This window comes from Anguilla anguilla, chromosome 15 (genome assembly GCF_013347855.1).
Source record: "Anguilla anguilla isolate fAngAng1 chromosome 15, fAngAng1.pri, whole genome shotgun sequence".
In the NCBI taxonomy this organism is placed as follows: domain Eukaryota; kingdom Metazoa; phylum Chordata; class Actinopteri; order Anguilliformes; family Anguillidae; genus Anguilla; species Anguilla anguilla.
This window is the reverse complement of record NC_049215.1, coordinates 9,414,045-9,440,554: the sequence shown is the minus strand read 5'-3', so window position 1 is coordinate 9,440,554 and position 26,510 is coordinate 9,414,045. Positions and strand designations below refer to the sequence as shown.

Here is a 26,510-nt window from a genome sequence, read left to right as displayed (position 1 = left end):
CATAAGAATTCTGGAAGGCGTGAGCGTTTCGGAAGTGTCAGTGATAAGGCCGTTTACGTCTCAGCGAGGAAGAGGAAGAGGAATGGACGTAGCGAGGGCAGATGTCAGCAGCAGCACGCACAGAAAAATGCTAATTCTACTCTAACAGAGTACATGTAAATCCAATAGGGTCCATATGTACTCTGTAAGAGTTGATTTAACCCTTTAAGGTGTAAGATCACAAATATGTCATTAGAATGTTTTTAGCTGACCATTGTAATGCTGATGTAATAGTCACTGCTTGTAATCTTAAGAGTTCTATAGCGCTGATGTTTTGGAAAAAGCATGCCAAAAAAACCTACTGTTCAATGGGTTAACACTACGTTTTACTGTGGCTGAGGCAGACAGGGAGACAAATGATTCAATTTATTCTTGGATTTAAACAATAATAATAAATCAAATGAATACTGAGGCCAGACAGCATGTCCTCTGAAGAAAATGAACCAATAATGTCTGTATCCTTTCATGGAAATAAAAGACCCAAGTAGTTTTTCATGAGGAAAATGTTTATAAGGAAGTATACATAATCATCAGAGCAAATTCCAAAATAGTATGCCGGCAACGCTGGTATAAATAGCTATGAAAATTCTACTGTGCATTACTTTTAATATAAAGTATTCATTAGTCTCACTGACAGACTCCGTAGTAAAGTGATACACCCAGCATGTCCAGTGCTATTATTAATGCTTTATTAAGCATTTATAACTTGCCTGTCATAAAACTTTTATTAGCGGCCTGGGCCTTTAATTTCTAGCAACATAAATAAGCCCCACCATCTGTTGGAGGCTGTTTTCTGAGACCGGCGTCTATAATGTTTCTCACCGGTACGCCTCATTAGAAAACTACTGGTATTGAAACTACCAGTACTGGTACATAGACATTGTCAGGCATGCAGCAAAACAATAAATCGGATGAGCAAAGTGGTAACAAGACCAGGTCAAAACCTAGTATATGGCTGGACCTAACACACTTCTGACCAATGGTGTAACTTCATAACTCGGCCGACCAATGGTGTAACTTCATCACTCACTCAGTCACTCAGTCACAGACATTCGTGTTTATAGGGCTGGCCCCACTGTTGCGGTCCAGCCAAAAAAAAGACCTGGAGAACTGAACTTGTATTTTTAAGAATATATCACTAGCCTGTTTATCTGCAACAGGCCTACCAGTAAAGGCACTCTGAGGCTACAATCATCAGAACGAACCCAGGCTAACTATTAGTCATGTGACTGTGGAACGTTGATTTAATTTTTGTATTTGCTTAGGTTAGGGCTAACCCTAACTCCAAAGTGCCTTAATGTGAAAATGTCTCTGATGCCATGGCAGTAGCATCTGTAAGCTCACTACCTAATATACAATAGTTTTTTCTGGCACGGAAAGTTAATGCCCCGCTCTCCTGTTGCCATGGTGAGGTGTTTTTGCTACTGTTCGTTATCCTTTTCCTTTTCGTGACAGCTGAAAGTGAGCCTTTTGAATCCCACTGCTGGCCTTAGGGTTTTGGTGGCCTCAAACATGAATGTTTCTGTGGCCTCAAAGTGCTCCAAAAAAAAAGAGAGAAAAAACTTCAGTTGAATGGCCCAGGGATGGTTGTGGTCCTAAACAACTGCTTGGAGTGTTTATGCCTGCAGTTGGCTTTGATATATCCAAAAAGTCTCTTGAGACATAAATACAGGTAGCATGCAAGTCCTTTTCTGAGGACTCGGAAATGTGCAGGGTTCTGAACTTAGTAGTAGTTTATTAGCATAGTAGAGTTATTCTACAGAGCGGAGTGAGTGGTTTTATGGGGCATGTGGATGAGGCCATATAAATGGCCCAACATATGAAAGCCATATTACTCTTCTGGGGATTTTCTCTTTCTCTTCTTACATACCATTTAAATATATTTCACGCGAGGCATGTTTTCTGCAATGTGAGTGTAATGAGCTGCAGGCTAAAGTATGGGTGATTGGGTGAATAATCCATACAGTTCACTTGTAACAGCAATGATATCAGCTCCCCACATTACCAACTGTATTTCCCCCCCCCCCTCCTATCGCTGCAGTCTGATTGGTGGAGCATGTGCATGGCTGTTGCCCTTAACAACATGGGGCTAATAAGGCAGAGGTTTTTTTTAGCCTGGGCTAATGGGGCGAGCAGAGACTGAGGAAGAGTGTGATGGCCACTCAGCGTGCCGCAGTCCGGGCATGCAATACTGTCCCGTGACATAGTCCCATCAGTCGATGGAGAGCTGTAAGAACCGCTGCTATGCGGTGTGGAATTGTGTATCTCCCTGTTTGAAATGGAAAACTCCCAACAAGAGGGGACTTTGTTCAGTCTTGGCGATGGTTCAGTTTACTTGTCTTTCTGAGAAGTGTTTGACTGAAAATGCAGACTATTTTAAGAATGCGATTTGTTTTGAACACATTTGATATGTGCTCCAATTGATCAAGGAGTGGAAGCTTTTTCTTCAATATTTTTAGCATTTAATTGCAATATAATAAACCTCTTGCCTGTGTTTTTTTAAATGAATTCCCCTCAGCCTAAATTGATGCACTTTCAACACAACTAATGTGATATAATGTAGATCCTTTCTGGTCAGCCTAAATTAAATTGATGCACCATCAACACAACTAATGTGATATAATGTAGATCCTTTATGGTCAGCCTAAATTAAATTGATGCACCCTCAACACAACTAATGATACATAATGTAGATTCTTTCTGGTCATCAGAAGTGACTCCTCTTGTTCATAGCTGTTTATAATATAACTGTTTCTATGACTGGGACCAGCCGGCCAATGTATGTGGAGGTCCAGTAACAAATGTTACAAACACAGTAACAAATGTTATCTGTTTGGAGCTGAATTAACACTGGGCATTTTACTGTGTAGTCTAGAAAGTGTAAATGAAGTGCTGGGTTATGGACCCCCCCCCCCCCCCCCCCCCCCATTGTGGTGTGGATTTATCTCAGCTACTTTTCTTCTTGCCAGTGCTCACCAGGGAAGGCCGTTGAAGGAATAGCCCAAACGCGCAAGATGTGCTCCATAAAAACAGTTCCCTTTAGGGATGTAGAATTGCACTGATTATTATTAACAGGCATGCAGTTTGGTGGAAAAGAAAAAATTCTCAAACTACCTTTATCTCTATCTATAGTCCATTATTAGTTTTACACTGTTAGTTTTTATTCGTCCAATATTAGTCCTGACGCTGATTCCATTAGCAATCCTACCATGCCCCCTCCTGTGCTGAAGGAAGGATCTGAGAAGGGGAAATCATGGCTGCCCCACTGTCTTCTAGCTCAGAGAACATATATGATAACCCACGCTACATAAAACCACTTGTGGGGTAGCAAAAGAGTGTACGGCCTGGACACCACATTTATATTAGGTACACAGATAATAGAAGTTCATGGCAAAAATTAAGTACACAGGTATCACAGCTGTAGGACAGAATGGAGTACACAAGTATCACAGCTGTAGGACAGAATTGAGTACACAAGTATCACAGCTGTAGGACAGAATTAAGTACACAAGTATCACAGCTGTAGGACAGAATGGAGTACACAAGTATCACAGCTGTAGGACAGAATGGAGTACACAAGTATCACAGCTGTAGGACAGAATTAAGTACACAAGTATCACAGCTGTAGGACAGAATTAAGTACGCAGCCAGCTGCATCAGCCTGGACCATCTGTGCTGGGGACCCAAGGAGCCTCCCAGGTGACTCCTCCTGGCTAGCTTCCAGGGGGAGGGTATGTGGAGCCAGGAAGGGTGATGGTGCATTGTCCTTTCAGCACCCAAGTTATCCCAGCGATCTGGGAGAGCTGCAGGACCAGGGACAGCACTCTGTAGGAGAGCTGCAGGACCAGTGACAGCGCCCACCCCACTCACAGACAGGGTTGGAGCTGTAGGAGAGCTCCAGGACCAGGGACAGCACCGCCCTCACTCACCGGCAGGGCAGCAGCTGTAGCCTGCTTTCCTGCATGGCTGCTGTGGGGTTTTGTTTGTGCTTATGTTGGTGTTTAAACCCATTGCTTCCGCCAGTGAAGGTTTTGCTTCTCGTTTCTACGTTACTCTTTTTCTGAAAATTCAGTCGGGTACATTTTTTCAGGATTTTCGGGTTGTATGTTCACCATGTGACACAGTGGCCACACCCAGCACTGCATCACACACAAAACATTTATTGTTTTCGCCTGTTTTTAAGATGACCAAAAATTATTATTTCTAACAGAAATGGCAAATGGCATCCTGTATTAAAATCTCCATTCACAGGTAGAGAATATAGCGACTATGTGACATCGCCAGTCATGAAACGCAGACCTCCACTTTTAATGTAAATTCTGTATAGAGGCCTCAGAAACCTTTACTTATGTAGCTAATAAGATTTTTCAATTGAATTGAATGTCACTGTTTGTTATTTTGTTACAAGCTCAAGGCATTCAGAGATTTAATCCAGAGGACAATACCTGTGCTATGGTGTGCCCTTGCTGGGCCTTGCACTCTGAATAGCTTTGTGCTTTGCTGCTTCTTCAGAGCACTAAATAGAACTTTCCAGAACCGGAAACTCAGTAGCACCCTAGATTAGTGTGCATAGATATGGGTTCAGTGTGTCTTTTAATTGCTTAAGGAATTCCATTATATGTTTGGGGAGGGGGGAGAAAGAAATGGACACAGGTTAATAATGTCACCAAACAGACCAGACCCTTAGGATTAACCTGAAACGTGCTGTCCCTCTCTTTCAAGCGCCTCTTTCTAAAAACTAGGTACCGGCAACAGGTAACAACTTTAAATTTAGTGCAGAAATTAAGTGCACAGGTAAAACTAATTTAGGAAAGAAATTAAATACGCGGGTAAAACAAATTTACAGCAGAAATTAGGTGCACAGGTAAAACTAATTTAGGAAAGAAATTAAGTGCACACGTAAAACAAATTTACAGCAGAAATTAGGTGCACGGGTAAAACTAATTTAGGGCAGAAATTAAGTACACAGATAACAGAACTAATATGGTTATGCACAGGATGAAATGGTCAGTATCGATCTGAAAACAAAGATATGAAACACTTTGGAATCACTGTATATAAAGTTGATGAAATTTACGCTAATGTCAGAGCATCGCACAATCACCAGTGTGCCTCATTTTACCCTTAGACCCCAGAGGGTTAATGTCACAGCTGAGCAGTAATATTTAATCTGGCTGGAAATCAGCATCTTTTTTCTAACAAGTGTTGCATAAAAAAATCCAGATTTACTCAAGAAAAGGCAGCTGCAGTTGCTCAGTTGATCTTTGGTTTGTCAGCGTGGGGGAATGAGAGATTTGGGGAGGTTTTCTATTTTTGTTTACTTTTCATCCTGAAAATAGCGCATGCATTATATGTTTGTGCACACCCACAAGAGATCTGACTTTCAATCATCTTTCTGAGTTTTATGTGGAAGAGAGAGACATGATTCACACAAAATCAATCTGTCACTGTGCCAGAACAAAGTCAGCAACAGCTAGCAATGCAGCTAGCTACTTGCAGTATGTTAAAAATAGTTGATTCTCTCTCTCTCTCTCCCCCCCTCTCTTTCTATCACACACACACACAAACATGCACCCACATGCCCACACAGACGTATGCGCAAACACACACACACACACACACACACACACACAGACACACACCCACACGCACACACTTATGTAAATGGTAAATGGTAAATGGACTGCATTTATATAGCGCTTTTATCCAAAGCGCTTTACAATTGATGCCTCACATTCACCAGAGCAATTAGGGAGTTAGGTGTCTTGCTCAGGGATGCTTTGACATGCCCAGGGCGGGGATCGAACCGGCAACCCTCCGACTGCCGACTGCCTCCGACTGCCAAACAACCTCTCTTACCTCCTGAGCTATGTACGCACGCACACACACACACACCCACACGCACACACACACACACCCACACGCACACACTTACGTACGCACACACACACACGCACACACACACACCCACACTCACACCTGCACTTGCGCTGTAACTATGGGGAAATATTTACAGTACAGTGAAACCAGCTGAAAGGAGTGGGAGTAACACCTGGCCCTGAAATCTCCTCTAACCTCATGGAGAGAGAAGCAGATGCACCTTCCCTCCCTATCTACACACTAAATACACCTTCCGCATCTGGCAGTTCATGGTTCGAATATGTTTTCTACATATATACGGTAGTTTGTTATTTATTCAGGACTTTTATACTTTTATCCTCTATCTTTTTACATTTTCATCTACATTTCTTGCACTGTTCTGTAATTTACCTGCTGCTACAATGATCAAATTTCCCCATGGGGATTAATAAAGTTCTACCTACGTATCTGTTCTCAGTGAACAAGGTGCGAGTGCCACAAAGTCCATTATTTATTCGGCATTATAGATGATCATGAGACAGACCAGGCAGGTTCTGAGCCAGTATTTCTGTATCTGAAGTTTGAGCTGTAAAGTCTGTTAAACCGGAGATCCCATGCAGTCCGGGGAGCTGAGGCGTGTGATGCCCTTAGGTGGTGTAGGAAATAATGTGAAAAATGGAAACTTGCATTTGTCAGAATATTTAAGAAAACTCTCTGGAACCAAGCTGCCTTTCATTCGTTTCTCAATAATTCTGCTCTCACGGTCACACTCTTAAAAAATGGTTTGAGGGCCACTTCAATCCAACCATGTATTATTAATGTATTGTAGAAATTCACTGCGCATGATGAAGTCTGCACTTTTACAGCCTGTAAATTACCACTGCTAATCATTACATGGTGGTGCAGTGAATAAGCACTATCACCGCACGGCAAGAAAGTGCCAAGTGTAAAGCCCGACTGAGGTCCTCTCTGTGTGGAGTTTGCATGTTCTCCCCGTGTCCGTGTGGGTTTCCTCCGGGTACTCCGGTTTGCTCCCACAGTCCAAACACATGCAGGTAGGCTAATTGGAGCCTCTGAATTGCCCATGTGTATGAGCATGTGAGTGTGGGCCCTGTGTTGTATTGACGACATGTCCAAAGCATATTCCGGTCTCTTCCCCACTGCCTGCTGGGATAGGGATGGGATCTGGGATACAGCGTGCCCCCCCCCCCCCCCCAACCCTGACCAGGAATAAGCAGGTTAGACATTGGATGGATGGAGGGAAATTACTAGTGCCTTTACAATAAAAAGAAAGCATTACTTTCGATCGGTTCGAGTGTAGTTGTCAATGCGGTTGTCCACCAATCTGTTATATATTTATTCTCCTTGAAGTGTGATTTACTAAACCCTACTTCTAAATAAAGTGGACTCAAAAAATTGCATATCCCTTTTTTTTGGGGGGGGGGGGGTAACTTGGAGAACTCCAACTTGCAACTGAGGGTAAGGAGGGAGATAATGGATTTATATTTCCTCTTTCATTCCTTCCCTCAATGTAAACTGAGGGATGATTCCCTTTGCTTTTACTAATGTTCTGTTTGCTTGGCTATGACGCATTACACATGGGGCAGCCTATCGAGGCTCTGATTGGTCGCTGATGGAACGCGGTTGTGTCCATTACCAGCAGCCCTTACCAGCTGGATGCATATGTTGCTGTTTCTCCGTTCTGAGCATGTGGAGTCATGTCTGTTCCCTGTTTTGAAACAGGAGTGCTGTTGCCACTGTGGGGGCTGTTGTTTTACACCCTACCATCTGATGGGTGTGTTCATTATTTAAAGGTCCAGGAAACTGAAATCTGTGATTTTTTTTTTTGCTGATGTGTTGTTTTAATATTTTTTTTTTTGCATTCACAAACTATTTTTAAATGATTCTTGCCAAAAATAAATAAATTAATTAATAATAATAATGTATAAACGCCTGAGTCAAAATTGGTTTGCTTTCCCCCTTAGCTAAACACCAGGTATTCAGTGGGTGGGGTTAACTGGGTGTTAGTTACGTAACAAAAACCTTAAGTTCGGTGAAATCCTTTCTACATGTAATATGTACATGGTGCTTGTGCCATTTTTGTGCAGGTAAGGCAAGCTAAGAGGAAAATGCCTAAGCATTGCCCCTTCGCTGAATGCAGAGAAAGCAATACGCTTTTTTATTTTCACAAAAATGAAGAGACCTACAAAAAATGGGTTTTATGTCTAGAGCCCACGGGCTCTGCAATATTGCAATAACCCGTACAGTTTAGATTTGCAGTGCCTGTTTTTGCCTGGAACTTGTCGCAGAACACGGTGGATCGGTAAGTAGGCCTACCGTTATCTAGTTATTAAATAGCTTTCAAGCAGCTTTAAATATGACGTGTCTTACAGATATGAATGCTACTGAGCGCAGGGCACACACCCATCCTGTCCTTGTCTGCGGAACAGGTCGCAATAACCTAATAGAGTTTATTACAATTTAATGGTTATGGCTGGGTTAAAAACCTGAAAGAAATATTAAGAAGACAATCGTTTGTCACTTCTGGGTAATATAAGCACAATTTGAATCCAGTTTCCTGGACCTTTAACATTTTTATTATATTTGTTTCAAGGCACAAATCATTGCCTCTCTGAATTTAGCCGATCAGGGTATACACAATTTTCATATATTTCTTTTTGTCCTTTTTGTCATAATCCAAGCTCAGTGCTGTATTCTTTTTAAGAAACCTTTGTTATCTTAATGATGCATTTAAATTAACATACCATATGGTAAAAAGAAAAAAAATATGCACTATATAGTATTTTTCATTCTTATACATTGATCTCAATTCGGTGGCTGAAAGACTGAATGTAATGTGAATATTAGTTTTACTGACATAATATTATGTCTGTGTTTGAATATGAACCAAAAATATTTGGATATCTAACACTTAACTGCTTATGGAACTCATAAATGGCAGTTTGGTTCTATGCCTAATTATTTAATAGATCTGCTGTAAATGATCTGCAGTGGTGTCTCTCGGCATATTTAAACATATTTTCTGACTGTTCAAAACAATTGTAGATGATTAGCACTTCAGAAATGCTGTCACTAATGTTAGTATGTGCCTTTCTAAAATCAATTATGCTTTAATTTCACTCAGTGATTTAAATTGCGTTGCCTCTCAAGAGAGATTCTGCAAATGCCTAGTACTGTTCAGTATTGAACCTGGCTGCGCCAGGACTATCACATATACTATTCTCATACACTTTCACTGGGAGCTGGCACTGTTACACATTCCCCTATAAGAACACTAACACTGATACACATTTCCCTTTATAGGAACACTAGCACTGTTACACATTCCCCTATATAGGAACACTAACACTGATACATATTTCCCTTTATAGGAACACTAGCACTGTTACACATTCCCATATATAGGAACACTAACACTGATACACATTCCCATATATAGGAACACTAACACTGATACACATTTCCCTTTATAGGAACACTAGCACTGTTACACATTCCCATATATAGGAACACTAACACTGATACACATTCCCATATATAGGAACACTAACACTGATACACATTTCCCTTTATAGGAACACTAGCACTGTTACACATTCCCATATGTAGGAACACTAGCACTGTTACACATTCCCCTATATAGGAACACTAACACTGATACACATTTCCCTTTATAGGAACACTAGCACTGTTACACATTCCCATATGTAGGAACACTAGCACTGTTACACATTCCCCTATATAGGAACACTAACACTGATACACATTTCCCTTTATAGGAACACTAGCACTGTTACACATTCCCCTATATAGGAACACTAGCACTGTTACACATTCCCCCATATAGGAACACTACCACTGTGACACATTCCTCTATATAGGAGCACTAGCACAATTACACATTACCCTATATAGGAACACTAGCACTATTACACATTCCCCTATATAGAAACACTAGCAAATTGCTGTATTGTCAGGAGAAGAGAAAGCAGCCGTGGTGTGGCTAAGTCAAACCCCTGGTGTAATGAGGCTAATTGTGTTTCACTGCTACAGCCTCTCGAAGTCTGCTAATTACATAGTTCACACAGTAAAATGCTCAGTGTGCTCAATTTAACTCTGTTAGCCCAGTTTATTTGGGTACAAGAGGGACCAAATGTACTCAATCAGAGTTGATTTAGCACCGAACATTTAACCGCGCAGGCTGGCTCTGATGGAGATTTTGTGTGTATAGTATTTTCAGTGAGGATTTCAAACACCACTACTCATAAGTGGATTAATTATTGTATCGTGATCTGCATCTTGCCTGCAGAGCGCTAGGCGTGCTTTGGAAATGAGCCTTGGATCACAGTTAATGCACCTCTGTTCTGCGCTGAAGCACAAGTGGCTGTGGGTGCTATGGCGGTTGGGGGGTTGGGGGGTTGTAGTGAAAAAAATTTAATCATAGGCATCAAATGCAGTCAAATGTTCCTTTCTGTTATTTTTCTATTTTTTGCTGTTTTGAAAGATTATTTTTGTTGGTATTTTTGTTGCTGTTATTGTTTATTTTTATTATTATTATTATTATTATTATTATTATTATTATTATTGTTGTTATTACTATTATTATTATTATTATTATTATTTGTCATAGTGGTAGCAGTACTCTTTAGCCTGATGTTCTGAGCCATGCTTACTGGTGCCTTCACCAGTGATGATCCTGGTGTGGATCTGCAGTACCACACGGATTAAGGCTTATTCAATCTCAGCTGTCTACCAGCAAAAACAAAGCTACATTTGTGACTTTCTTGTTCGCCGATGATTGCAGGCTCAATAGCAGCTCCCATACACACACACACACACACACACACACAGACACGTTGCATGGATTTGTTTTCTTCTGCCTGTAACAACTCTGGCTTGACACTCAGTACAAAGAAAGCAACAGTCATGTACCCACCGCCACCAGGGAAGCATAGCTGGAGATCACAGTAAACAGCCAAACACTCAACACAGTTGAAAGATGTGTTTGTCTGGGAAGCACTGCATCTTCAAACGCTCGACTTGATGATGAAATCATCACCCGCTTCTCCTAAGCCAGCGCTACCTTTGGGAGACCCCAGTCAACTGTCTAGAACCGTCATGGTGTAAGCACTACCACCAAGCTCAAGGTCTACAGAGCAGTTGTCCTGACAACAGGACTGCTCTAAGCCAGTGACACATGGACTGTGCACTGACAGCACGCTAGCACCCTCAACCATCTGGCCTGCTCGTGAAAAACTGCCAAACATCAAATGGCCGAACCCCATGTTCTCCGCAAGGCAGGAGCACTGAGCGTCCACGCTGTGTCCAGCCTCCGGCAGCTGCAGGGAGACATGCGGTGCCCTCAGTGTGATAGCACCTACTGTGGCAAAATAGGACCGATTAGCCACCTGCGTACACACAGCACCGCTTCCCCAGTTTCTGCCAATGGTGATTGTGGTCATCGTCGATTATGAAGGACCAACAAGAGTATTATGAGGTGGACGTACGAAATGATAGGCAGACACTTCTGTTACTTTCGTCATGAAACTTGCGTACTGTCAAGCAGGGTTCGGATTGGCGTCAAACGCGTGGGTGCACCATCCCCCTTATTAACCGAAATTGGAAAAGCCGCCCCCCCTTGTTAAGATAGGCAATTCTGCACAATGAAGTGCATTGATTCCAAAAAAAGGGGACATTCTTTCCTGAACAAAGCTGCCGCACTAATGTTTGTTGGCATATCGGCAGCTTGGAGTTGAAGGGGAGGTGGGGGGAGTTACGCAGAACATGTTCTAGAATCTGTTCGCCAGCTGCATTGATGTGAAAGTGGTTGCTGTGATTTAAAACATAATTTCCAGCATCAAGTTAGCAAAGCTATCTGTATCCGACTGTGTAGCCTAACGTTAAGTTGATTATGAGAGGGAGTGATACAGTGGATGTTAGCATTCTGATATAAATTATTAGTGGCTGGCCAAGTTTGATACAGGACTACATTTACATCGATATGAACAAAGTGGTTAAACAAATGTTCATGTAGTTGGAATATATCCCTTATAGAGAATCTCTGCTTCAAACCTGTTTATTAAACCTTTTAGCTATTTTAAGTATTTTCTTTTTGGGTGTAGAAATACTTTCCTTGATACGTAAACTTTCATTCACCATCAAGATTTTAGTTGTGATATCTAAATCTAAAGTAGCAGGTGGTACCGTATTTTTACTGCAACATTATGATTCCAAACACTTTAAATATGTGACAACTTTTTCGTAATTTCTTTTATGACTCAAGCATCTTAATAAGTGATACAGCTGGTTGGATTGTTTACAAAAGCACAACATTCTTCACAGACCTAGCCTCTTCATTTTCCTCTCAAAGAGCGCCCAATTGATGCATTTAAATTCTACCCCCCCCATCCTCTGACCCCCACTCCAGACCAACAACCACCATCCCGCTTGTTAACATTTCACAATTCAACAACTGGTGTCGAGTAATATGTAATTATAATCCAAACGGTGTGACATGTATGATGATTATCACAGCATGCTTTATGGCTGCTCTTTATGATATTTTTCATAAGCTGCAGCACTGTGTGCCTGATTAGGACAGCTGTTATGTCATGTGTCATGTTCATGGTAGTTATGTGACCTTTGGCATATAGTTCATGTGAAGTGTTGAAAAACTTCTAATTAGAAAACTCATGAAGGATTTAATGTGTCCTACCCTGCCACCTCATAAGGAGTTGTGTTTATGACAGTTTTCACACATCATTTTATTCTCCCCCCCACCCCCCCCCCCCCCCACCGCTCTGCCCCACCCCCATTCATAGGGATACACCTGACCATGAATCAGAGCCAGAGGGTGAACTATATACAAAACAAAATATGCTTCTGAAAAGCTTTTCCTGAAGAACCCGTGCTACACAGTTTTTATGTGTTATATAAAAGCAGCAGTGGGGAATGTTTGCTTGGATGTTTATTTTTCTGGTATGAGAACAGTGTCAGAATATTTATTTTGTTTCTGCACAAGTGAACTGTGTTGAGTGAGAAGCGCAGATCCCTGTTCAAAGCAAGCGGCCCGATCAGCCTTGAGTACACACGGACCCACCGGAACTGCACGGGACCGTCGCAGAGCGTTCGTATCGACCGCAGCGGGAACGGCTTGAGATAAAACGGTTCTTTTTTTTTTCCTTTTTGAGTTGAATGTCTGTTCTCTGGCAATGTGTGACAAGCGTATGACCATGGGGAGTGAAGATTGACATAACACGTGAACACGGTTGACTATTTACTGATGGGTTATGAGAGCCATGTTACTTTTGAGACTATTTATTTATTTTATTTAATGTTTATTTGATAGGGACATATACATTTAAACATAGATTATTGTCAAACAATATCCAATGCAATGTATCACAGCATTTATAGCACATGCTAATTTCCGATGACTACACCTACACCAAGTCTTTATTGTGTGTAATACTGCTTGTTAATGATGCAAGTGTTATTGTTTGGTGCATTTTTAGAAGCAGCACCAGATTGTTAATGTATTTAATTACTTCACATGACATTTCGATGACATACAAGTCCCTGACATGCAGTAGTATGTTTCAGGGTTTCAGGGTTGAAAATACCTTCAGGTCCTTCACACAATATGAAATGGCAAGGAGCAGATGTGGAATAAATACACCTACACAGTGATGTTTATGCAAAATGGAATAGAACTTTATATGTCATTAAAAAAGGAGAGATCAGTGGTATTGGAGGAGAGAAGAGATTATAATTAGGACTGTATATAATGAAATATGATAAAAGTTAAAAGTCAAACATATATCTTGTTTTGAAGATCATTTGAAACTATATTTGAAACACTATAAATAGCTTAGTAAAAACTTAAATTTAATCAAGACGTTTATTTTCAAACACTGGTAATTGGCCCAGGTGTTGTTTTTGAAGCCACGTGCTGATTGGTGGATCCTACTGGGTGCATCTTTTAAAGGCAGTATTTCTCCATGGGACCCCTCTAAGCATGTGCGTTATCAGAGGGGAAGCAGCCAAGGGAATCCTTGAGGAGGTTCAAGACAAAAGAGGAATCTGGGAACTGAAGGAAACATCGAGCCTTAAGGGGTTTGAGATGTGTTCTGACAGGACTTTCATTTGGGTTCCTCTCGGTTGACTGTTCAATAGAAATGTAGATGCGCGTAGCTTCATGAATCTGTGCTGACGTCGTGCCTCTTCCTTGGGGATGAAATTCTGTAAAAGCTTTGCACAGGAATAATGGAGTGACATAATATCACCCTCATGTCTCTGTGCTGTAAGGATGTGCCATTTCAGAACATAGCATTAGGATGGTTATGAGCAAAATGTCTCACCAAAGCAATATGTTTCATAAGCTGTCAGTCTATTAAAAATTCAAAGGTTTGAACACCTACTGCAAACAAATGTTGCAATGGCACAAATAATTAGCAAAATTAATTAGCTTACTGTTGGCATACCAATGAATGGGAAAACTGAGCATTTGTATTGGAGAAGGTTGGGTGCTTAAAGCATGTATTACACATTTAGTATTAAATTTCAAATGCCTAATCATGATTTTAAGCCCACTCCCCTCTGTAATGAGCTTCGTCATTCCTTAGTACTCGCATCCTCTAAAAGTGCACAGTACCTCATACTCACATCCTCTGAGAAGTGGTTTTCTCCCCACTGGGAGATTTTTACCTTATGTGCTTGCTATTTGGGGGTTCAGGCCTGGTGTTTGGTCTGTTTGCTATTTTTGCTTTGTTTCTTGCCTTGCTACTCTGTAAAGTGTCTTTGTGACAGTTCTCTGTAAAAAGCACAATACAAATAAAGTGTAATTGAATTGAATACTTTACAGTGGGGATTATGTTCTATTCTGCATGACCATGCCTCTTTTTATGCTAACCCACCATTGATGCTTGTTGTCAAAAAAGCTCAATTTTTGTCAACAACAGAACCTGATTACAGTCACCGTTCCAGTGATGTTCGGCGAATTTCAGGTACCTGTATTTGTGGTTTGATAACAGCAGGGGCTTTCTTCTCGAAGTCCCTCCAAGTAGCTTGTTGGCATGGACTTGGTGTCGAATTATACTTCTGGAATCTTGGTGACCCCAAGATCAGGGCCTATATGCAAGATACACACCTTCCTGTGAGGCCCCATCTCTCATGAAAGGGACCTGTCTTAGCTTATAAACAGTGTTTGAAACACAAAACAGACCCCTCCCCTCCAATCCCTGCTCCTCGAGAATGATTCCTGCTGTGTTCTATTCCAGAAAGGTTCATCACAGCTCCTGTTGTTTATCCTTAATTTTTCCCCTAATAATGCATATTTTCTGACATTTACCATTTTTTTTTAATTTAACATTGCCTAATTTCTGAAGGTCAACAGCCTTTTGTCTCGTTCAATCTGTGTGTTCTCTGGTCTTCCCTGACCAAGGAAGTTTAGCATGTGTCACCTCAAGTGTCCGTGAATCTGGAAGTCATGGATGAAAACTTTTGACTTCCTAAAGACCTAAAGATGAACTTAAACAAGACCAGGTTAAAACCTAATGTATGGCTGGACCTAACACACGTGATCCGGCCGACCAATGGTGTACCTTCATCACTCAGTCACTCAGTCACAGACATTCGCGTTTGGTCCAGCCAAAAAAATTTGCAATATGCATCTGTTAGATTTTGTAGCAGTGTCAATAATTTTAACACTTTTTTAAAGAAAAATATTTATTTTTTGATGAGGAATGTTTTTTCTTTGAACAATTTTTACCTAAATTATAGCTTAGATTTATCTCGTATTTTGAGTGCCGGAGCAAACTGAGTAATGGCAATGGCATTTTATAGCCTTTTTTCCTTATCATTAACAGGGCTTCACGGGGCTCTGTGAAAAATTCATAATTCACATTATTACCGCGCATTAGCTGTTCCCAAAGAATAATAACCCTTTGAACGTTTCTCCCCTTTTCGCTCCCAGTAAGCTTTTCTTCACGGACTTCGGGAGCGTGGGCAAAGTGGAGGGGTGCAATATGGACGGCACCAACCGAACCCGCGTCGTGGATCACAAGACGGAGCAGCCCACGGCTCTGGCCCTGGACCTGGTGAAGAAGCTGGTGTACTGGGCGGACGTCTACCTGGACTACATCGAGGTGGTGGATTACAACGGGAAGAACAGGCACAGCGTTATTCAGGGGAGTTCTGTGAGTACCAGTTAGCCTATAAGATTCTCAGCTGCTGTTCCCAGGAACTTTGACAAAATGCGCAAACGAATATTCATTAGATTGGTGTCTACAATCAACGAAAAGGCTCAAAATTAATTTATTATCTGTTGTGTCTCTTTCTCTCAGTGCTTATTAAATTAATTAAATATAATTCACTTTTGAGAAATTTTTTGGTTGATTGTAGACACAGGTCTCATGAATACAAATACATTTACCCAAAGTGCACCCCCTCCTTGATTATATCGGTGGGCTGTTTGCATTTTAAAAAATGACGCCCAACTCAACTACTGCAGCAAAATTCAAGTCTTATTTTCATCAGTTAGATTTTTCTTCAGGAATGTTACAAAATTGTCCATTGTCAATTGGACACTAATGCAACTAATAGTGTTTTAGCGTTCTGTCTCTCAAGTTCAATTTTGAAATAGGTGATTTTAAAGTAGATCCTGGCGAATATTGTTTTTTATTTTTTTAAAGACTTAGCTTTTTTTAAGTTTATTCCTGATAGTATAATAAGGGAAAAGAGAATTGTACCAATCGTGTTTAGTCATAAATCACTGTTAAAACGAGCACGCTGTGGACCTGAAAAGTAACATAGTTTTACTGTAGCATTTATCCACCTCCATTTTGAGGTGTTTATTTGTTCATTTATGGACATACTTTGGCCGCCATTGCGCTACTCTAATGGGACTTTTGGCCGAAAGCCCGCTTGTTTCTGCTAGCTGCCATTTCCTGTTGATTACTTTTGGACAAACTTTTGGATATCCTCGTTAATAGCTCCCCATCGCTCTTCTTAAATGCTTTCAATTTATACCGGCTGCCTGGGAAAGATTAAAGCGGAGGCCGTGGAAAGGCAACCGCTCAGGATTAGGCTCCTGTGTTTTTCAGACGATGCTCAGTGACCTCACGTCTCTCCTTCTAGGTGTCATACCTCCGCGGATTAACGGTCTTTGAAGATTACTTGTTTGTGACACACGCCGAACCCACCAAAGGATCCAAAGTGGACATTTTACAGATAAATCGCTTTAACAGCACGGACCGGCAGACAATTACCAGCATGGGGAGTTCCAGAGAAATACGCGTTTACCACAAACTGACCCAGCCAACAGGTGAACTGCGCATGCATTTGTGTTTACATACAGCGAGCTCCATAATATTTGGGACAAAGACATTTTTATTCTTGATTTGGCTCTGTACTCCACAATTTTAGGTTTGTAATCAAACAATGCACATGTGGTTAAAGTGCCGATTTGCAGTTTTTCTTAAAGGGTATGGTATCACCATGTAGAAATTACAGCACTTTTTATACATTGTTCCCCCATTTCAGGGCACCATAATATTTTAGACAAATAACTTCACAAGTGTTTTTTATTAGTCAGGTGTGTTCAGTTGCTTCCTTAGTGCAGGTATAAGAGAGCTTTCAGTACTTAGTCTTGATTCTAGGCTTTTGATCGCTTTTGTCATCTGTTATTGGACATCTATTTGTGGACATAAGGACCAGAGTTATGCCAATAAAAGTGAAAGAAGCCATTTTGAGGCTGAGAAGTAAGAAGAAGAAAAACAGTCTGAGACATAAATACACATAAAATAAAATATTTATTCCATTTTATTCCCATTCCTTAACTGCTTAATATGTCCATAGAACTGCACAGAAGATCCAGGCACATGGCCAGCAAAAGTTCAGAGGCCTGTATTGATTTTGACTGACAAATACATGCAAGGGGTTATATTTTCTATTTTTCTTTAGAAACCAATTGGAGAGTTCACTTTGGTGATCTCTGAACTCTCAAAACCATATTTTAATATGAAAGAGAAAACAACTTGATTTACTTGTATGTATGAGTTAGGAGAAAATATAGAAATATTGGATATGGGCCTAGGTTGAGGTTCTGTGAGTTAACCTCTTTGTGGGTGGGGGTTAGGGTTAGGGTTAGGGCTGTGGGGATAACCAAGCGCGGCGTTTGTGTGTGTGTGTCCGCAGTCCGGAGCCACGCCTGCGACGCCGACGCCTTCGGGAAGGCGGGAGGGTGCGCGCACATCTGTCTGCTGAGCGGCAGCTACAAATCCAGAGCCTGCCGCTGCCGGGCCGGGTTCAGCCTGGGGAGCGACGGGACATCCTGCAAGAGTCAGTGACCTGCTTTACTTACCTGTGTGTGTGTGTATGTGTGTGTGTGTGAGAAAGAGAGAGTGTGTGTGTGTGTGTGTGTGAGAGAGAGAGAGAGAGAGTGTGTGTGTGTGTGTGAGAGTGTGTGAGAGAGTGTGTGCGTGTGTGTGTGTGGTTATGTGTATTGTTAATTTATTCAGTATTGAGTATACAAGCTACCACAAGGCTTGTCTATACCCTATACATTACACAGAGCTAAGATGATTGGCTGGTAGAGCAATAGAACAATAATGATAATAAAAACAATATTTTATAATTGACTGGAGACCCTGCAGAAAAACTGTTTAAGTTTTAAAGCATTTATTGATGTTAAACATGTCGCAGATGACAAAAAAAAAAATCCACTGAAAATATTTTTTAAAATATAATTTAATTTTATTGATGTCCCTTGTAGTGTTGGCTTCAGCAAAGTTGAATATATGGTTCTTGAGATTAAGACCAGAGACTCATGTCCCCAACAGGGGACCAAAATGAATTGCTGGGTCTTAGGAGCGTATACTTTCCCTACAGTTTGCACAGTTAGGCTTGCTTTCTTGTGCTTATTCCATCCCTCTGCTTCCGTGGCTGGTAGCCTAACACACTGAATTGAGACAGGCTTTTTCTCATTTACTTATTGACAAGCGGGAAGATTAAGGGACCTGTGTGCGGATAGAGTCATGCAGCCTTCTGCATGAAGAAATGAAGATGAACGCTCCCAGGGATTCCGCCATTTTAAACTGATGCTGTTTTATTGACCCACAACAGGCATATTTCATTATCATCTTCATACATTTTTCAATTTATCTGGATTCGTTGGCGACTCTGATCAATAAAGATGATGTAAATGACAATAAAAACAAGGGGGTAAATGAGTAACACAATAAGCATTCCGTCCATATTAATACGATTGAAATTAGGACGAGCTCAGTCCAGCCTGGGTTGGTTCTCTATGTTCACTGAGACTCATCAGCTGTGCATGCTGGGAAATCGCTCTGTCATGTGACCTCATGCAGTGGTTTTCTCCCTGTGACTAGCCACATCGCTAAAGGTATGAACCGATGTGAAGCTTGTGTCTTATCACCAGGTCTGGGGACTGACAGTCTCTCTCAAATTCAAATTCAAGTTCAAAGTGCTTTATTGGCATGACAAAATTTGCATTTGTATGAAACATCAAATGACAAAAAGTAAAAACGGAATAATGTGATCATATATATACGTATACACACAGGTACATATATACATTCTCTCTCTCTCTCTCTCTCCCCCTCTGTCCCTCTCTCTCTCTCTCTCTCTCTCTCTCTCTCTCTCTCTCTCTCTCACTCCCTCCCTCACACTCCCTCTCTCTCTCTCTCTCTCTCTCTCTCTCTCTCTCCCTCCCCCTGCCTCTCTCTCTCTCTTTGCTGTAAAAAGGGAGCGAAAGCCCCGGCTTGCTGAGAAACTATTATCATGTGCAACAAAGGGGACTGAGAATGTTTGGTTTGCGAATCACCGGCTGCCTCGGGGAGCCCTCCGGGCCGATTCGCGCGCTCCACTCCGTGTGCTTTGATGTGGACAATAGATTGGCCACGGCTTTGTGCACTTGCGTTTCCGCCCACACTGCCCGAGCGCACATCACTGTCAGCTCAAATGAACATCCCAGACAATACAAATAGCGGCTCCGGCAGGTACTAATGAATTGTAAAATTAAATGTCCACAGCAATGATACTTTCCCATTTTTCTCTGGCGAAAGCGACATCCCCGTTGAGCGTCGCTGTCCCCCTAAAATCACAGACCGTTCTGAGCGAAATGGTGATTAATTTGATAACGTCTAATCTGTGGAACTAACTCTTATTCTAATTAAGGGAACATTTTAAGCTTAGCTGTCTTTAGATACATTTTGACTGCCAAATTACTCAATCTACAGAGCTGAGTTTAGAAAAAAAAAGAAGAACGGGCTAATTATGTCCATTAATTAGTCCCTGACAGCGGAGAGGATGAGGAGATTAGTTGCTGTCGGTTTGTTTATTTTAGCAATCCCATCTGCAGGACCGAAGAACGAGCTGTTCCTGTTCTACGGAAAAGGCAGACCCGGCATCATCCGAGGACTGGACATGAATATTAAGTCCAGCGACGAGCACATGGTGCAGATTGAGGACCTGGTCAGCCCGCGCGCGCTGGATTTCCACGCAGAAACAAGCTACATATACTTCGCCGACACTACCAGCTTTCTGATTGGTCGACAGAAAATTGACGGGAGTGGCCGGGAAACTATACTCAAAGCTGGTGAGTGTTGCACTCAACTCTGAACGCTGTTCTTTTATTAATGCCACTTCAGTAGTTTTACTATTTAATGTGGTGGTGTTATTCACAAATGCATTCTATACATTTCCATTGAAATTACATTTACATTACATTTATTTAGCAGACGCTTTTATTCAAAGTGACACAAAAGTGCATATCATGCTCGTTGGACAACTACAAAACACAGGTTCAATAAGGCCAGGAAATAAATGCGTATGGGTCAACATTGAATACCCATATGTGTTTCTTTAAACAAGACTACTTGCATTCTCTTTGTTTTTCATGCGTGCGAAAGATAAATCTCTCGCAGAAATGCTTTCAGGTCTAAATTGAATGGATGGGGAAGTGGAGGCAGTGATAAATTGCGCTGAAGTGAGGGAGCACGCAGTCAGGCTCGGTTAACGTCTCGCTTTTCAGACCTCGATAATGTGGAAGGCCTCTCGGTGGACTGGATCGGGAATAACCTGTACTGGACCAATGACGGATATAGGAAGACGATCAGCGTGGCCCGGCTAGAGAGGCCGGCCCAGACCAGGAAAACGCTTCTGGAGGGGGGCATGTCGCACCCCCGAGCCATTGTGGTGGATCCTCTGAACGGGTAGGTCTTCAAAACGTTATGTGTTTTTAGGCGGAAAACCGCTCTATGGTTTTTGTGGTCATTCTTGTGCTGCTGCTGCTGCTGCTGCTGCTGCTGCTTCCTATTCCTCTTCCTCTTCCTCCTTCTCCTCCTTCCTCCCTCTTCCTCCCATTATGTCTTTGTGTTTTGTGCCTGTTTTAAACCAGCCTCTGTGCCGGTGTTGGTTAGCTTGTTTGTAATTGTGCTGCTAAAATGTGTCGTGCTGCTTTAATAATCTGCACCTATTTTAGTGCACTCCTCTTCTGTCCCAATACACAGTCACAGGCAGGTATTTCACCTGGTTCTGTAGCGAGTGCAGGTGTGCTTAGAGACTGCTGATTGGCCAGGGAACAAGCTGTCATCACATCTGCAACACATAATAGAGCTGTACGAACCTCATTTCACTCTGTGTGCTAGTTCTGTTAGCATACTCTGCTGAATTTTAACGCTTTCACACATGATTGTACCTTGCTTCTGACTACATTTGAAGTGGCAGAAAAAAAGTGCTGGGAATTCTTAATAATGAGGCTTTCAGGCCAGAAATGGGGAGTGTGTTACATTTCTTCCTGATATAACTCTGGAAAACAAAAGTTGTCACGTAAGTTTTCTGCATAACCTCTCCAGACCCAGCAATTCATTCCTGTCCCCTGTAGGGGACATGAGTATCTGGTGTTAATCTCAGCCACCATATATTCTACTATGCAGAAGTCTAGACTACAAGAAACATATAAATAAATGAATAAATACATAAATAAATAAATAAATAAATAAATAAATAAATAAATAAATAAATATTTATACTATTTTTGAAAATATTTTCACCACAACATGTTTTTGTCACCCTGGTGTAAAACAGAGTCATGGTCATGGCTCTAGATCAGTGTGTTGTACTAGTGGGTCTAGATCAGTATAAGGGTTTTGTCATAGCTCTAGAGCAGTGCTAAGTGCTTGTCATGGCTCTAGATCAGTGTAAAGTGCTTGTCATGGCTCTAGATCAGTGTGTTGTTCTAGTCATGGGTCTAGATCAGTGTAAAGTGCTTGTCATGGCTCCAGATCAGTCTGTTGTTCTAGTCATGGGTTTAGATTTGTGTAAAGTGCTTGTCATGGTTCTAGATTAGTGTAAAGTGCTAGTCGTGCCTCTAGATCAGTGGATCTGTGTAAATTAGGGCAGCCAGATTTATATTACCCCTCCTAGCTGTCCCGCATGCTCTCCTGCAGTAGAAACTCACTATACAGCAGAACGGTTTGTGCATTCCAGGCATTTCTGCTCATCAGTAGGTAACACCGTAAATCAGAAATGCACAGCCCTCGCCTCTAACCAAGGGGTTCATCTTGTGTTCTGGGCAAATGATCTCTAAAAGAATGGTATTAATGCAGGTTGCCAGGCTGAAAGCAGACCTGTTTTTCATCACTTTTTCCATCACAGTGGAGTCTGTTCTGTTCCCAAGGACATTCTTACTGAATGAGAATGCTGTGGTCAGTATAAAATAAGTTGTTAGGCTACATTAAGATACATAGAGATGTCTAGACTGTTATGTCTAGACTGTTATGTTGCAATATGGTATATAATTTCTGCTTACTTCAGGTTATTTTTTACAAATTATATTACTGTCAGTCAATTTATCTTTAGTAAATACAGGTTAACAAACTTCATGGTGGCATGGTATAAAAACCAAATATGGGTTTTCTGTTTTGTTACTGTCCATGAACGATTTATGTCAAATCTTTAGGTGGAATTTTACCTTCCTTGTCTTTTGAACTCATCATGCCCCCCAGGACATAAGGCACATAACCAGAAGAGCCTAAGAGCACCATATACTTTTAATGGCAGTGCAGTAATTTATCTAATTTTGCGATACATATTTACATTTAATTGAATCTCAATTCGTATTTATTTTGAAATACAATAATCTTAATTAAGTTTTTTGGTCCATCCAAAGTTGTGGCTGCACTTTGTGACATGCCACATACAATCCAACATGACTGCTTAACATTTCACTTTCACCAAAAGTGACATTCATTATTCACAGTGCATGTGCATAAAATATACAATATAATAATCTAGATGTTTTTTGCATGTGGTTCCTGTCCACAAACAATATGCCTAATGTATTGCTTCTGTTTACATTAAATATTCTCTGATTCCTCTCTAATTTAGCTCATGTTTTCAGTGTGGTCCCAAGATTTACTCTTGACTATACAGTAGCTCACAATAACCTGTCAATCAACTTGTTTCGTTTATATACCCTTATGGACAATTAAATACGTACACTAACTTTATACATTCAGTAATTTTTTGTCATGTTTTATTGAAAATGATTTGATTCTATTTCAGCAATGGAAACCTTTGTAGCCATCTTTTAAGTGCGAACCAATATCTTTTCAATTAGCAATGGAAACCTTAAAATAGTGCCCTTGCTGGCTGTGTACATACTTGAAAAGTGTGTAAAATATTCATTACAGATGAGGAAAATTAAGTTAAAAATTAACATCTTAAATCTTTCACTGCACTGTAAAGATATACTTTACAGATACACATTTAATCATTATTTTCCTTTGAAGACACAAATTACTAAATACATAGTATTACAGCATTCAGAGAGCCTCTGGCCACAAATGAATCCTTCTGTGCATTTGGCCCTGATGTTCCACATTTTACAGCAAGTTTTATTGAAATTAATAACAAGTTGAAGTACATATGGAAAAATGGTGCTGGTTCACTTGACCTTAATGGCTCTACTGTGGATATTCAGTGTGTGTATGAATAATGGCACAGGAAGATAACAAAAAAGGAAAGCACTTGTCTGTCCAGGTCAATGATGTCACTGCATTTATTAAAACAAATATAGAGGCATATGCAATGGGTCGCACCAGAAAGTCATGAAATATAATACAAACATCCACGGTTAAATATGTCATTCAAACACAATCCTCACTAAATTATGGAGGAGAGCTCTTATCTGTTACATGTGTAATATAACATAGATGTACAAATCATAAGTTCCAATGGACAGTGCAGATGTGTCAGAAAACCAAGAGATCCAAAGTCCTCTCCAGAAGATCAATTTATTTTAAGATAAGAGATACAGTAGATTACAGTAGATTCCAAAAAAATGCCCATAATTTTGCATAATATTAATAAATGCATGTTTTATACATTTATTAAAATAAACATCATCATACCTATTAAAAACCCCTGACTGCTGTAAAATGAAGGAGTCACAGCAAGACCCAGGGTCGTTAGCACACACATCACTAATGAAGTGACCTGCATCACAAGTGACCTGTCCTTTGATATAATGGGATGATTTGCAGTTTCTGAATGCCGTTTCATACCTGTACATTGATAGAAGGGATTGATTTGTGGTTTCTGAATGCTCTTCCGTTGTCCTTTGTAGCAGTGATAGGAATATGTGTGCAGTCGATGGCTCTTGGTACTATGGGAAAACCTGCCTTGATATTATCAGTGTATTTTGTCCACTGAAAGAGGACACTACCAAGTTGTGTAGAACCGCCATTTTGCTTGGACACAATTGATTTGATTTGACAGATTTGCTGAACTAAAGGGAACAGTAACTCCAGAGGTTTGCAAAAGTTTGGGCACAGCTAGTCAAATTGCATGTCTTGTTAACATGTTACTGTAGAGGACATGTTGGATATCTAGTTTTCATATTATCGCCTTTGAGAAACAGACAATATAATTTGATCTGAAAAACTTGCTCACAGTCCAGGCAGTGTCACTTGTGATTTAGTAGCTTGGTCTGTTCTGACCATAGAAATGCTCTCTCTCTATCCCCGCTGTCCCCTCCACAAACATCAAAGGAACCTTCCTTGGGGCTATTATAGCCACACAGCGGGCCTTGCAAATCTCTACAAAACCCGAGGTGTCCTTGAGTTTTCTCTCCTTTGTAAGTTTTATTACTTTATTACCTTCTGGAGAGAGCACAGAACACCTGAACTATTGGCGGCCAGAGATCAGCTTGACCAGAGAATGCCTTTCAAAGATTGCGTTCCTTTAGATTCAAGTTTGAATGTAATCTGTGAAATTTAATAGAAATCATTGATTGAACATCTTTATGTGTATATAGATGATGGTCGTTGAGGTCTGGCAGTTCAAATCTACATTTTTGTAAACAGTTCCAGTTTCAAGCGGAAACTGACGTGGTACGAATATTCTTTTGTTAGAAGCTGAAGTAAACTTGTTTTTTAGAGGTATTCAATAGCTGTGCGTGATTATCTCCTAATATATTCACTCTATGAAGAGGCTAAAACCACCAATAATTATATTTTGATAATATTATTTTGATCATACTATCATAGTGTTTAGCCCCGGTTTCAGTGACATATTTAATATGCAAATTTGTCTGCTTTCAGACAGTCCCTGTCTGACTCCACTCCCACACCTCCAGCCTTCCACACGTCATTCAGTCAGCACAACCATGCTCTCCCCTCTCTTGACCATTCCCCCTATGTTTTTAACAACATAAAATGGGGACCTTTCTTTATTTTAGTACACGATTTTTGGATGCTTAACATCAATCAGTTATCATTTGTTGCGGTGGACATTAGGGCTTATCTGCTGTTGATATCTGAGGAATCAGAACCTTGCATCTGGGCCTGGTTTCTCTGTGTTTGGTGTGCACGGGGTCTGATGTTGTTGTCCCATCTGGCATGTTTTTATTCTTCACCCCAGGCTGTTCGGAATATTCAACTGTCTTTTGGTTTTTGAACTGTGATCTTAGTGGTCTTCGGACTACTGGAGAAACAGGCTGTTGTTTACCATTTTCTTTCATTCATTCTCTTTGCAACTAACCTTTTCACTCAGATTCAGGACAGTCAGGTTAAACACTAAATGTATTACTTGTCGTGTGCAAGTTACTTGCATTTTATTGGATACATGTCACGCTATTGCTAAATTATTTTTCAAGAAATCTACAGAGAGTAGGCTATTTATTTTCAAAAACATGTAAGTACCATTCAGCAAAGTTTTCAATCATGTGCTTATGTTCAGCCACTTTCGTGACTTTATTGCCAAATTATATGCCTCGTCTACTAAGTAAGATATGCAAGAAACATCTTCTTCTGTTCTAACCACTTTTTCTAGTTCAAAAAACAACATCCGTTGAATTAGGGCATTCGCATATTACCATGGAACGATATTATAAGATGTTTGTTTTGTCGTACCTACTTTATTTACATATTTTGTGCGCGTTTAAATGTTGCATCAGCCCGGTGTTGTTTCCAAGCTTAAAAGGAGGCCTGTCAGTCATTGTGTTGCATCACGCTCATCCACAGACATCAGACCGCAGGACTGTCTGTCCTGCTGCGCGCTGTTCT

The 26,510-nt window shown here is 40.8% G+C and overlaps 1 protein-coding gene across 4 annotated transcripts in view; it reads left to right on the top strand.

Annotated features, from left to right (window-relative positions):
* LOC118214493 (low-density lipoprotein receptor-related protein 1B-like) overlaps positions 1-26,510 on the top strand; it is a 457,936-nt gene that overhangs the window by 185,309 nt on the left and 246,117 nt on the right. For all 4 annotated transcript variants that reach the window (XR_004762629.1, XM_035394488.1, XM_035394487.1 and 1 more), the window contains 5 exons: positions 15,893-16,115; positions 17,056-17,242; positions 18,115-18,258; positions 20,303-20,539; positions 20,975-21,155. Coding sequence is in view for 3 of the 4 variants with exons in the window: in XM_035394488.1 (XP_035250379.1) it covers positions 15,893-16,115; positions 17,056-17,242; positions 18,115-18,258; positions 20,303-20,539; positions 20,975-21,155 (972 nt within the window). In the remaining variant the exon portion in view is untranslated. The remainder of the gene's footprint in view (positions 1-15,892; positions 16,116-17,055; positions 17,243-18,114; positions 18,259-20,302; positions 20,540-20,974; positions 21,156-26,510) is intronic.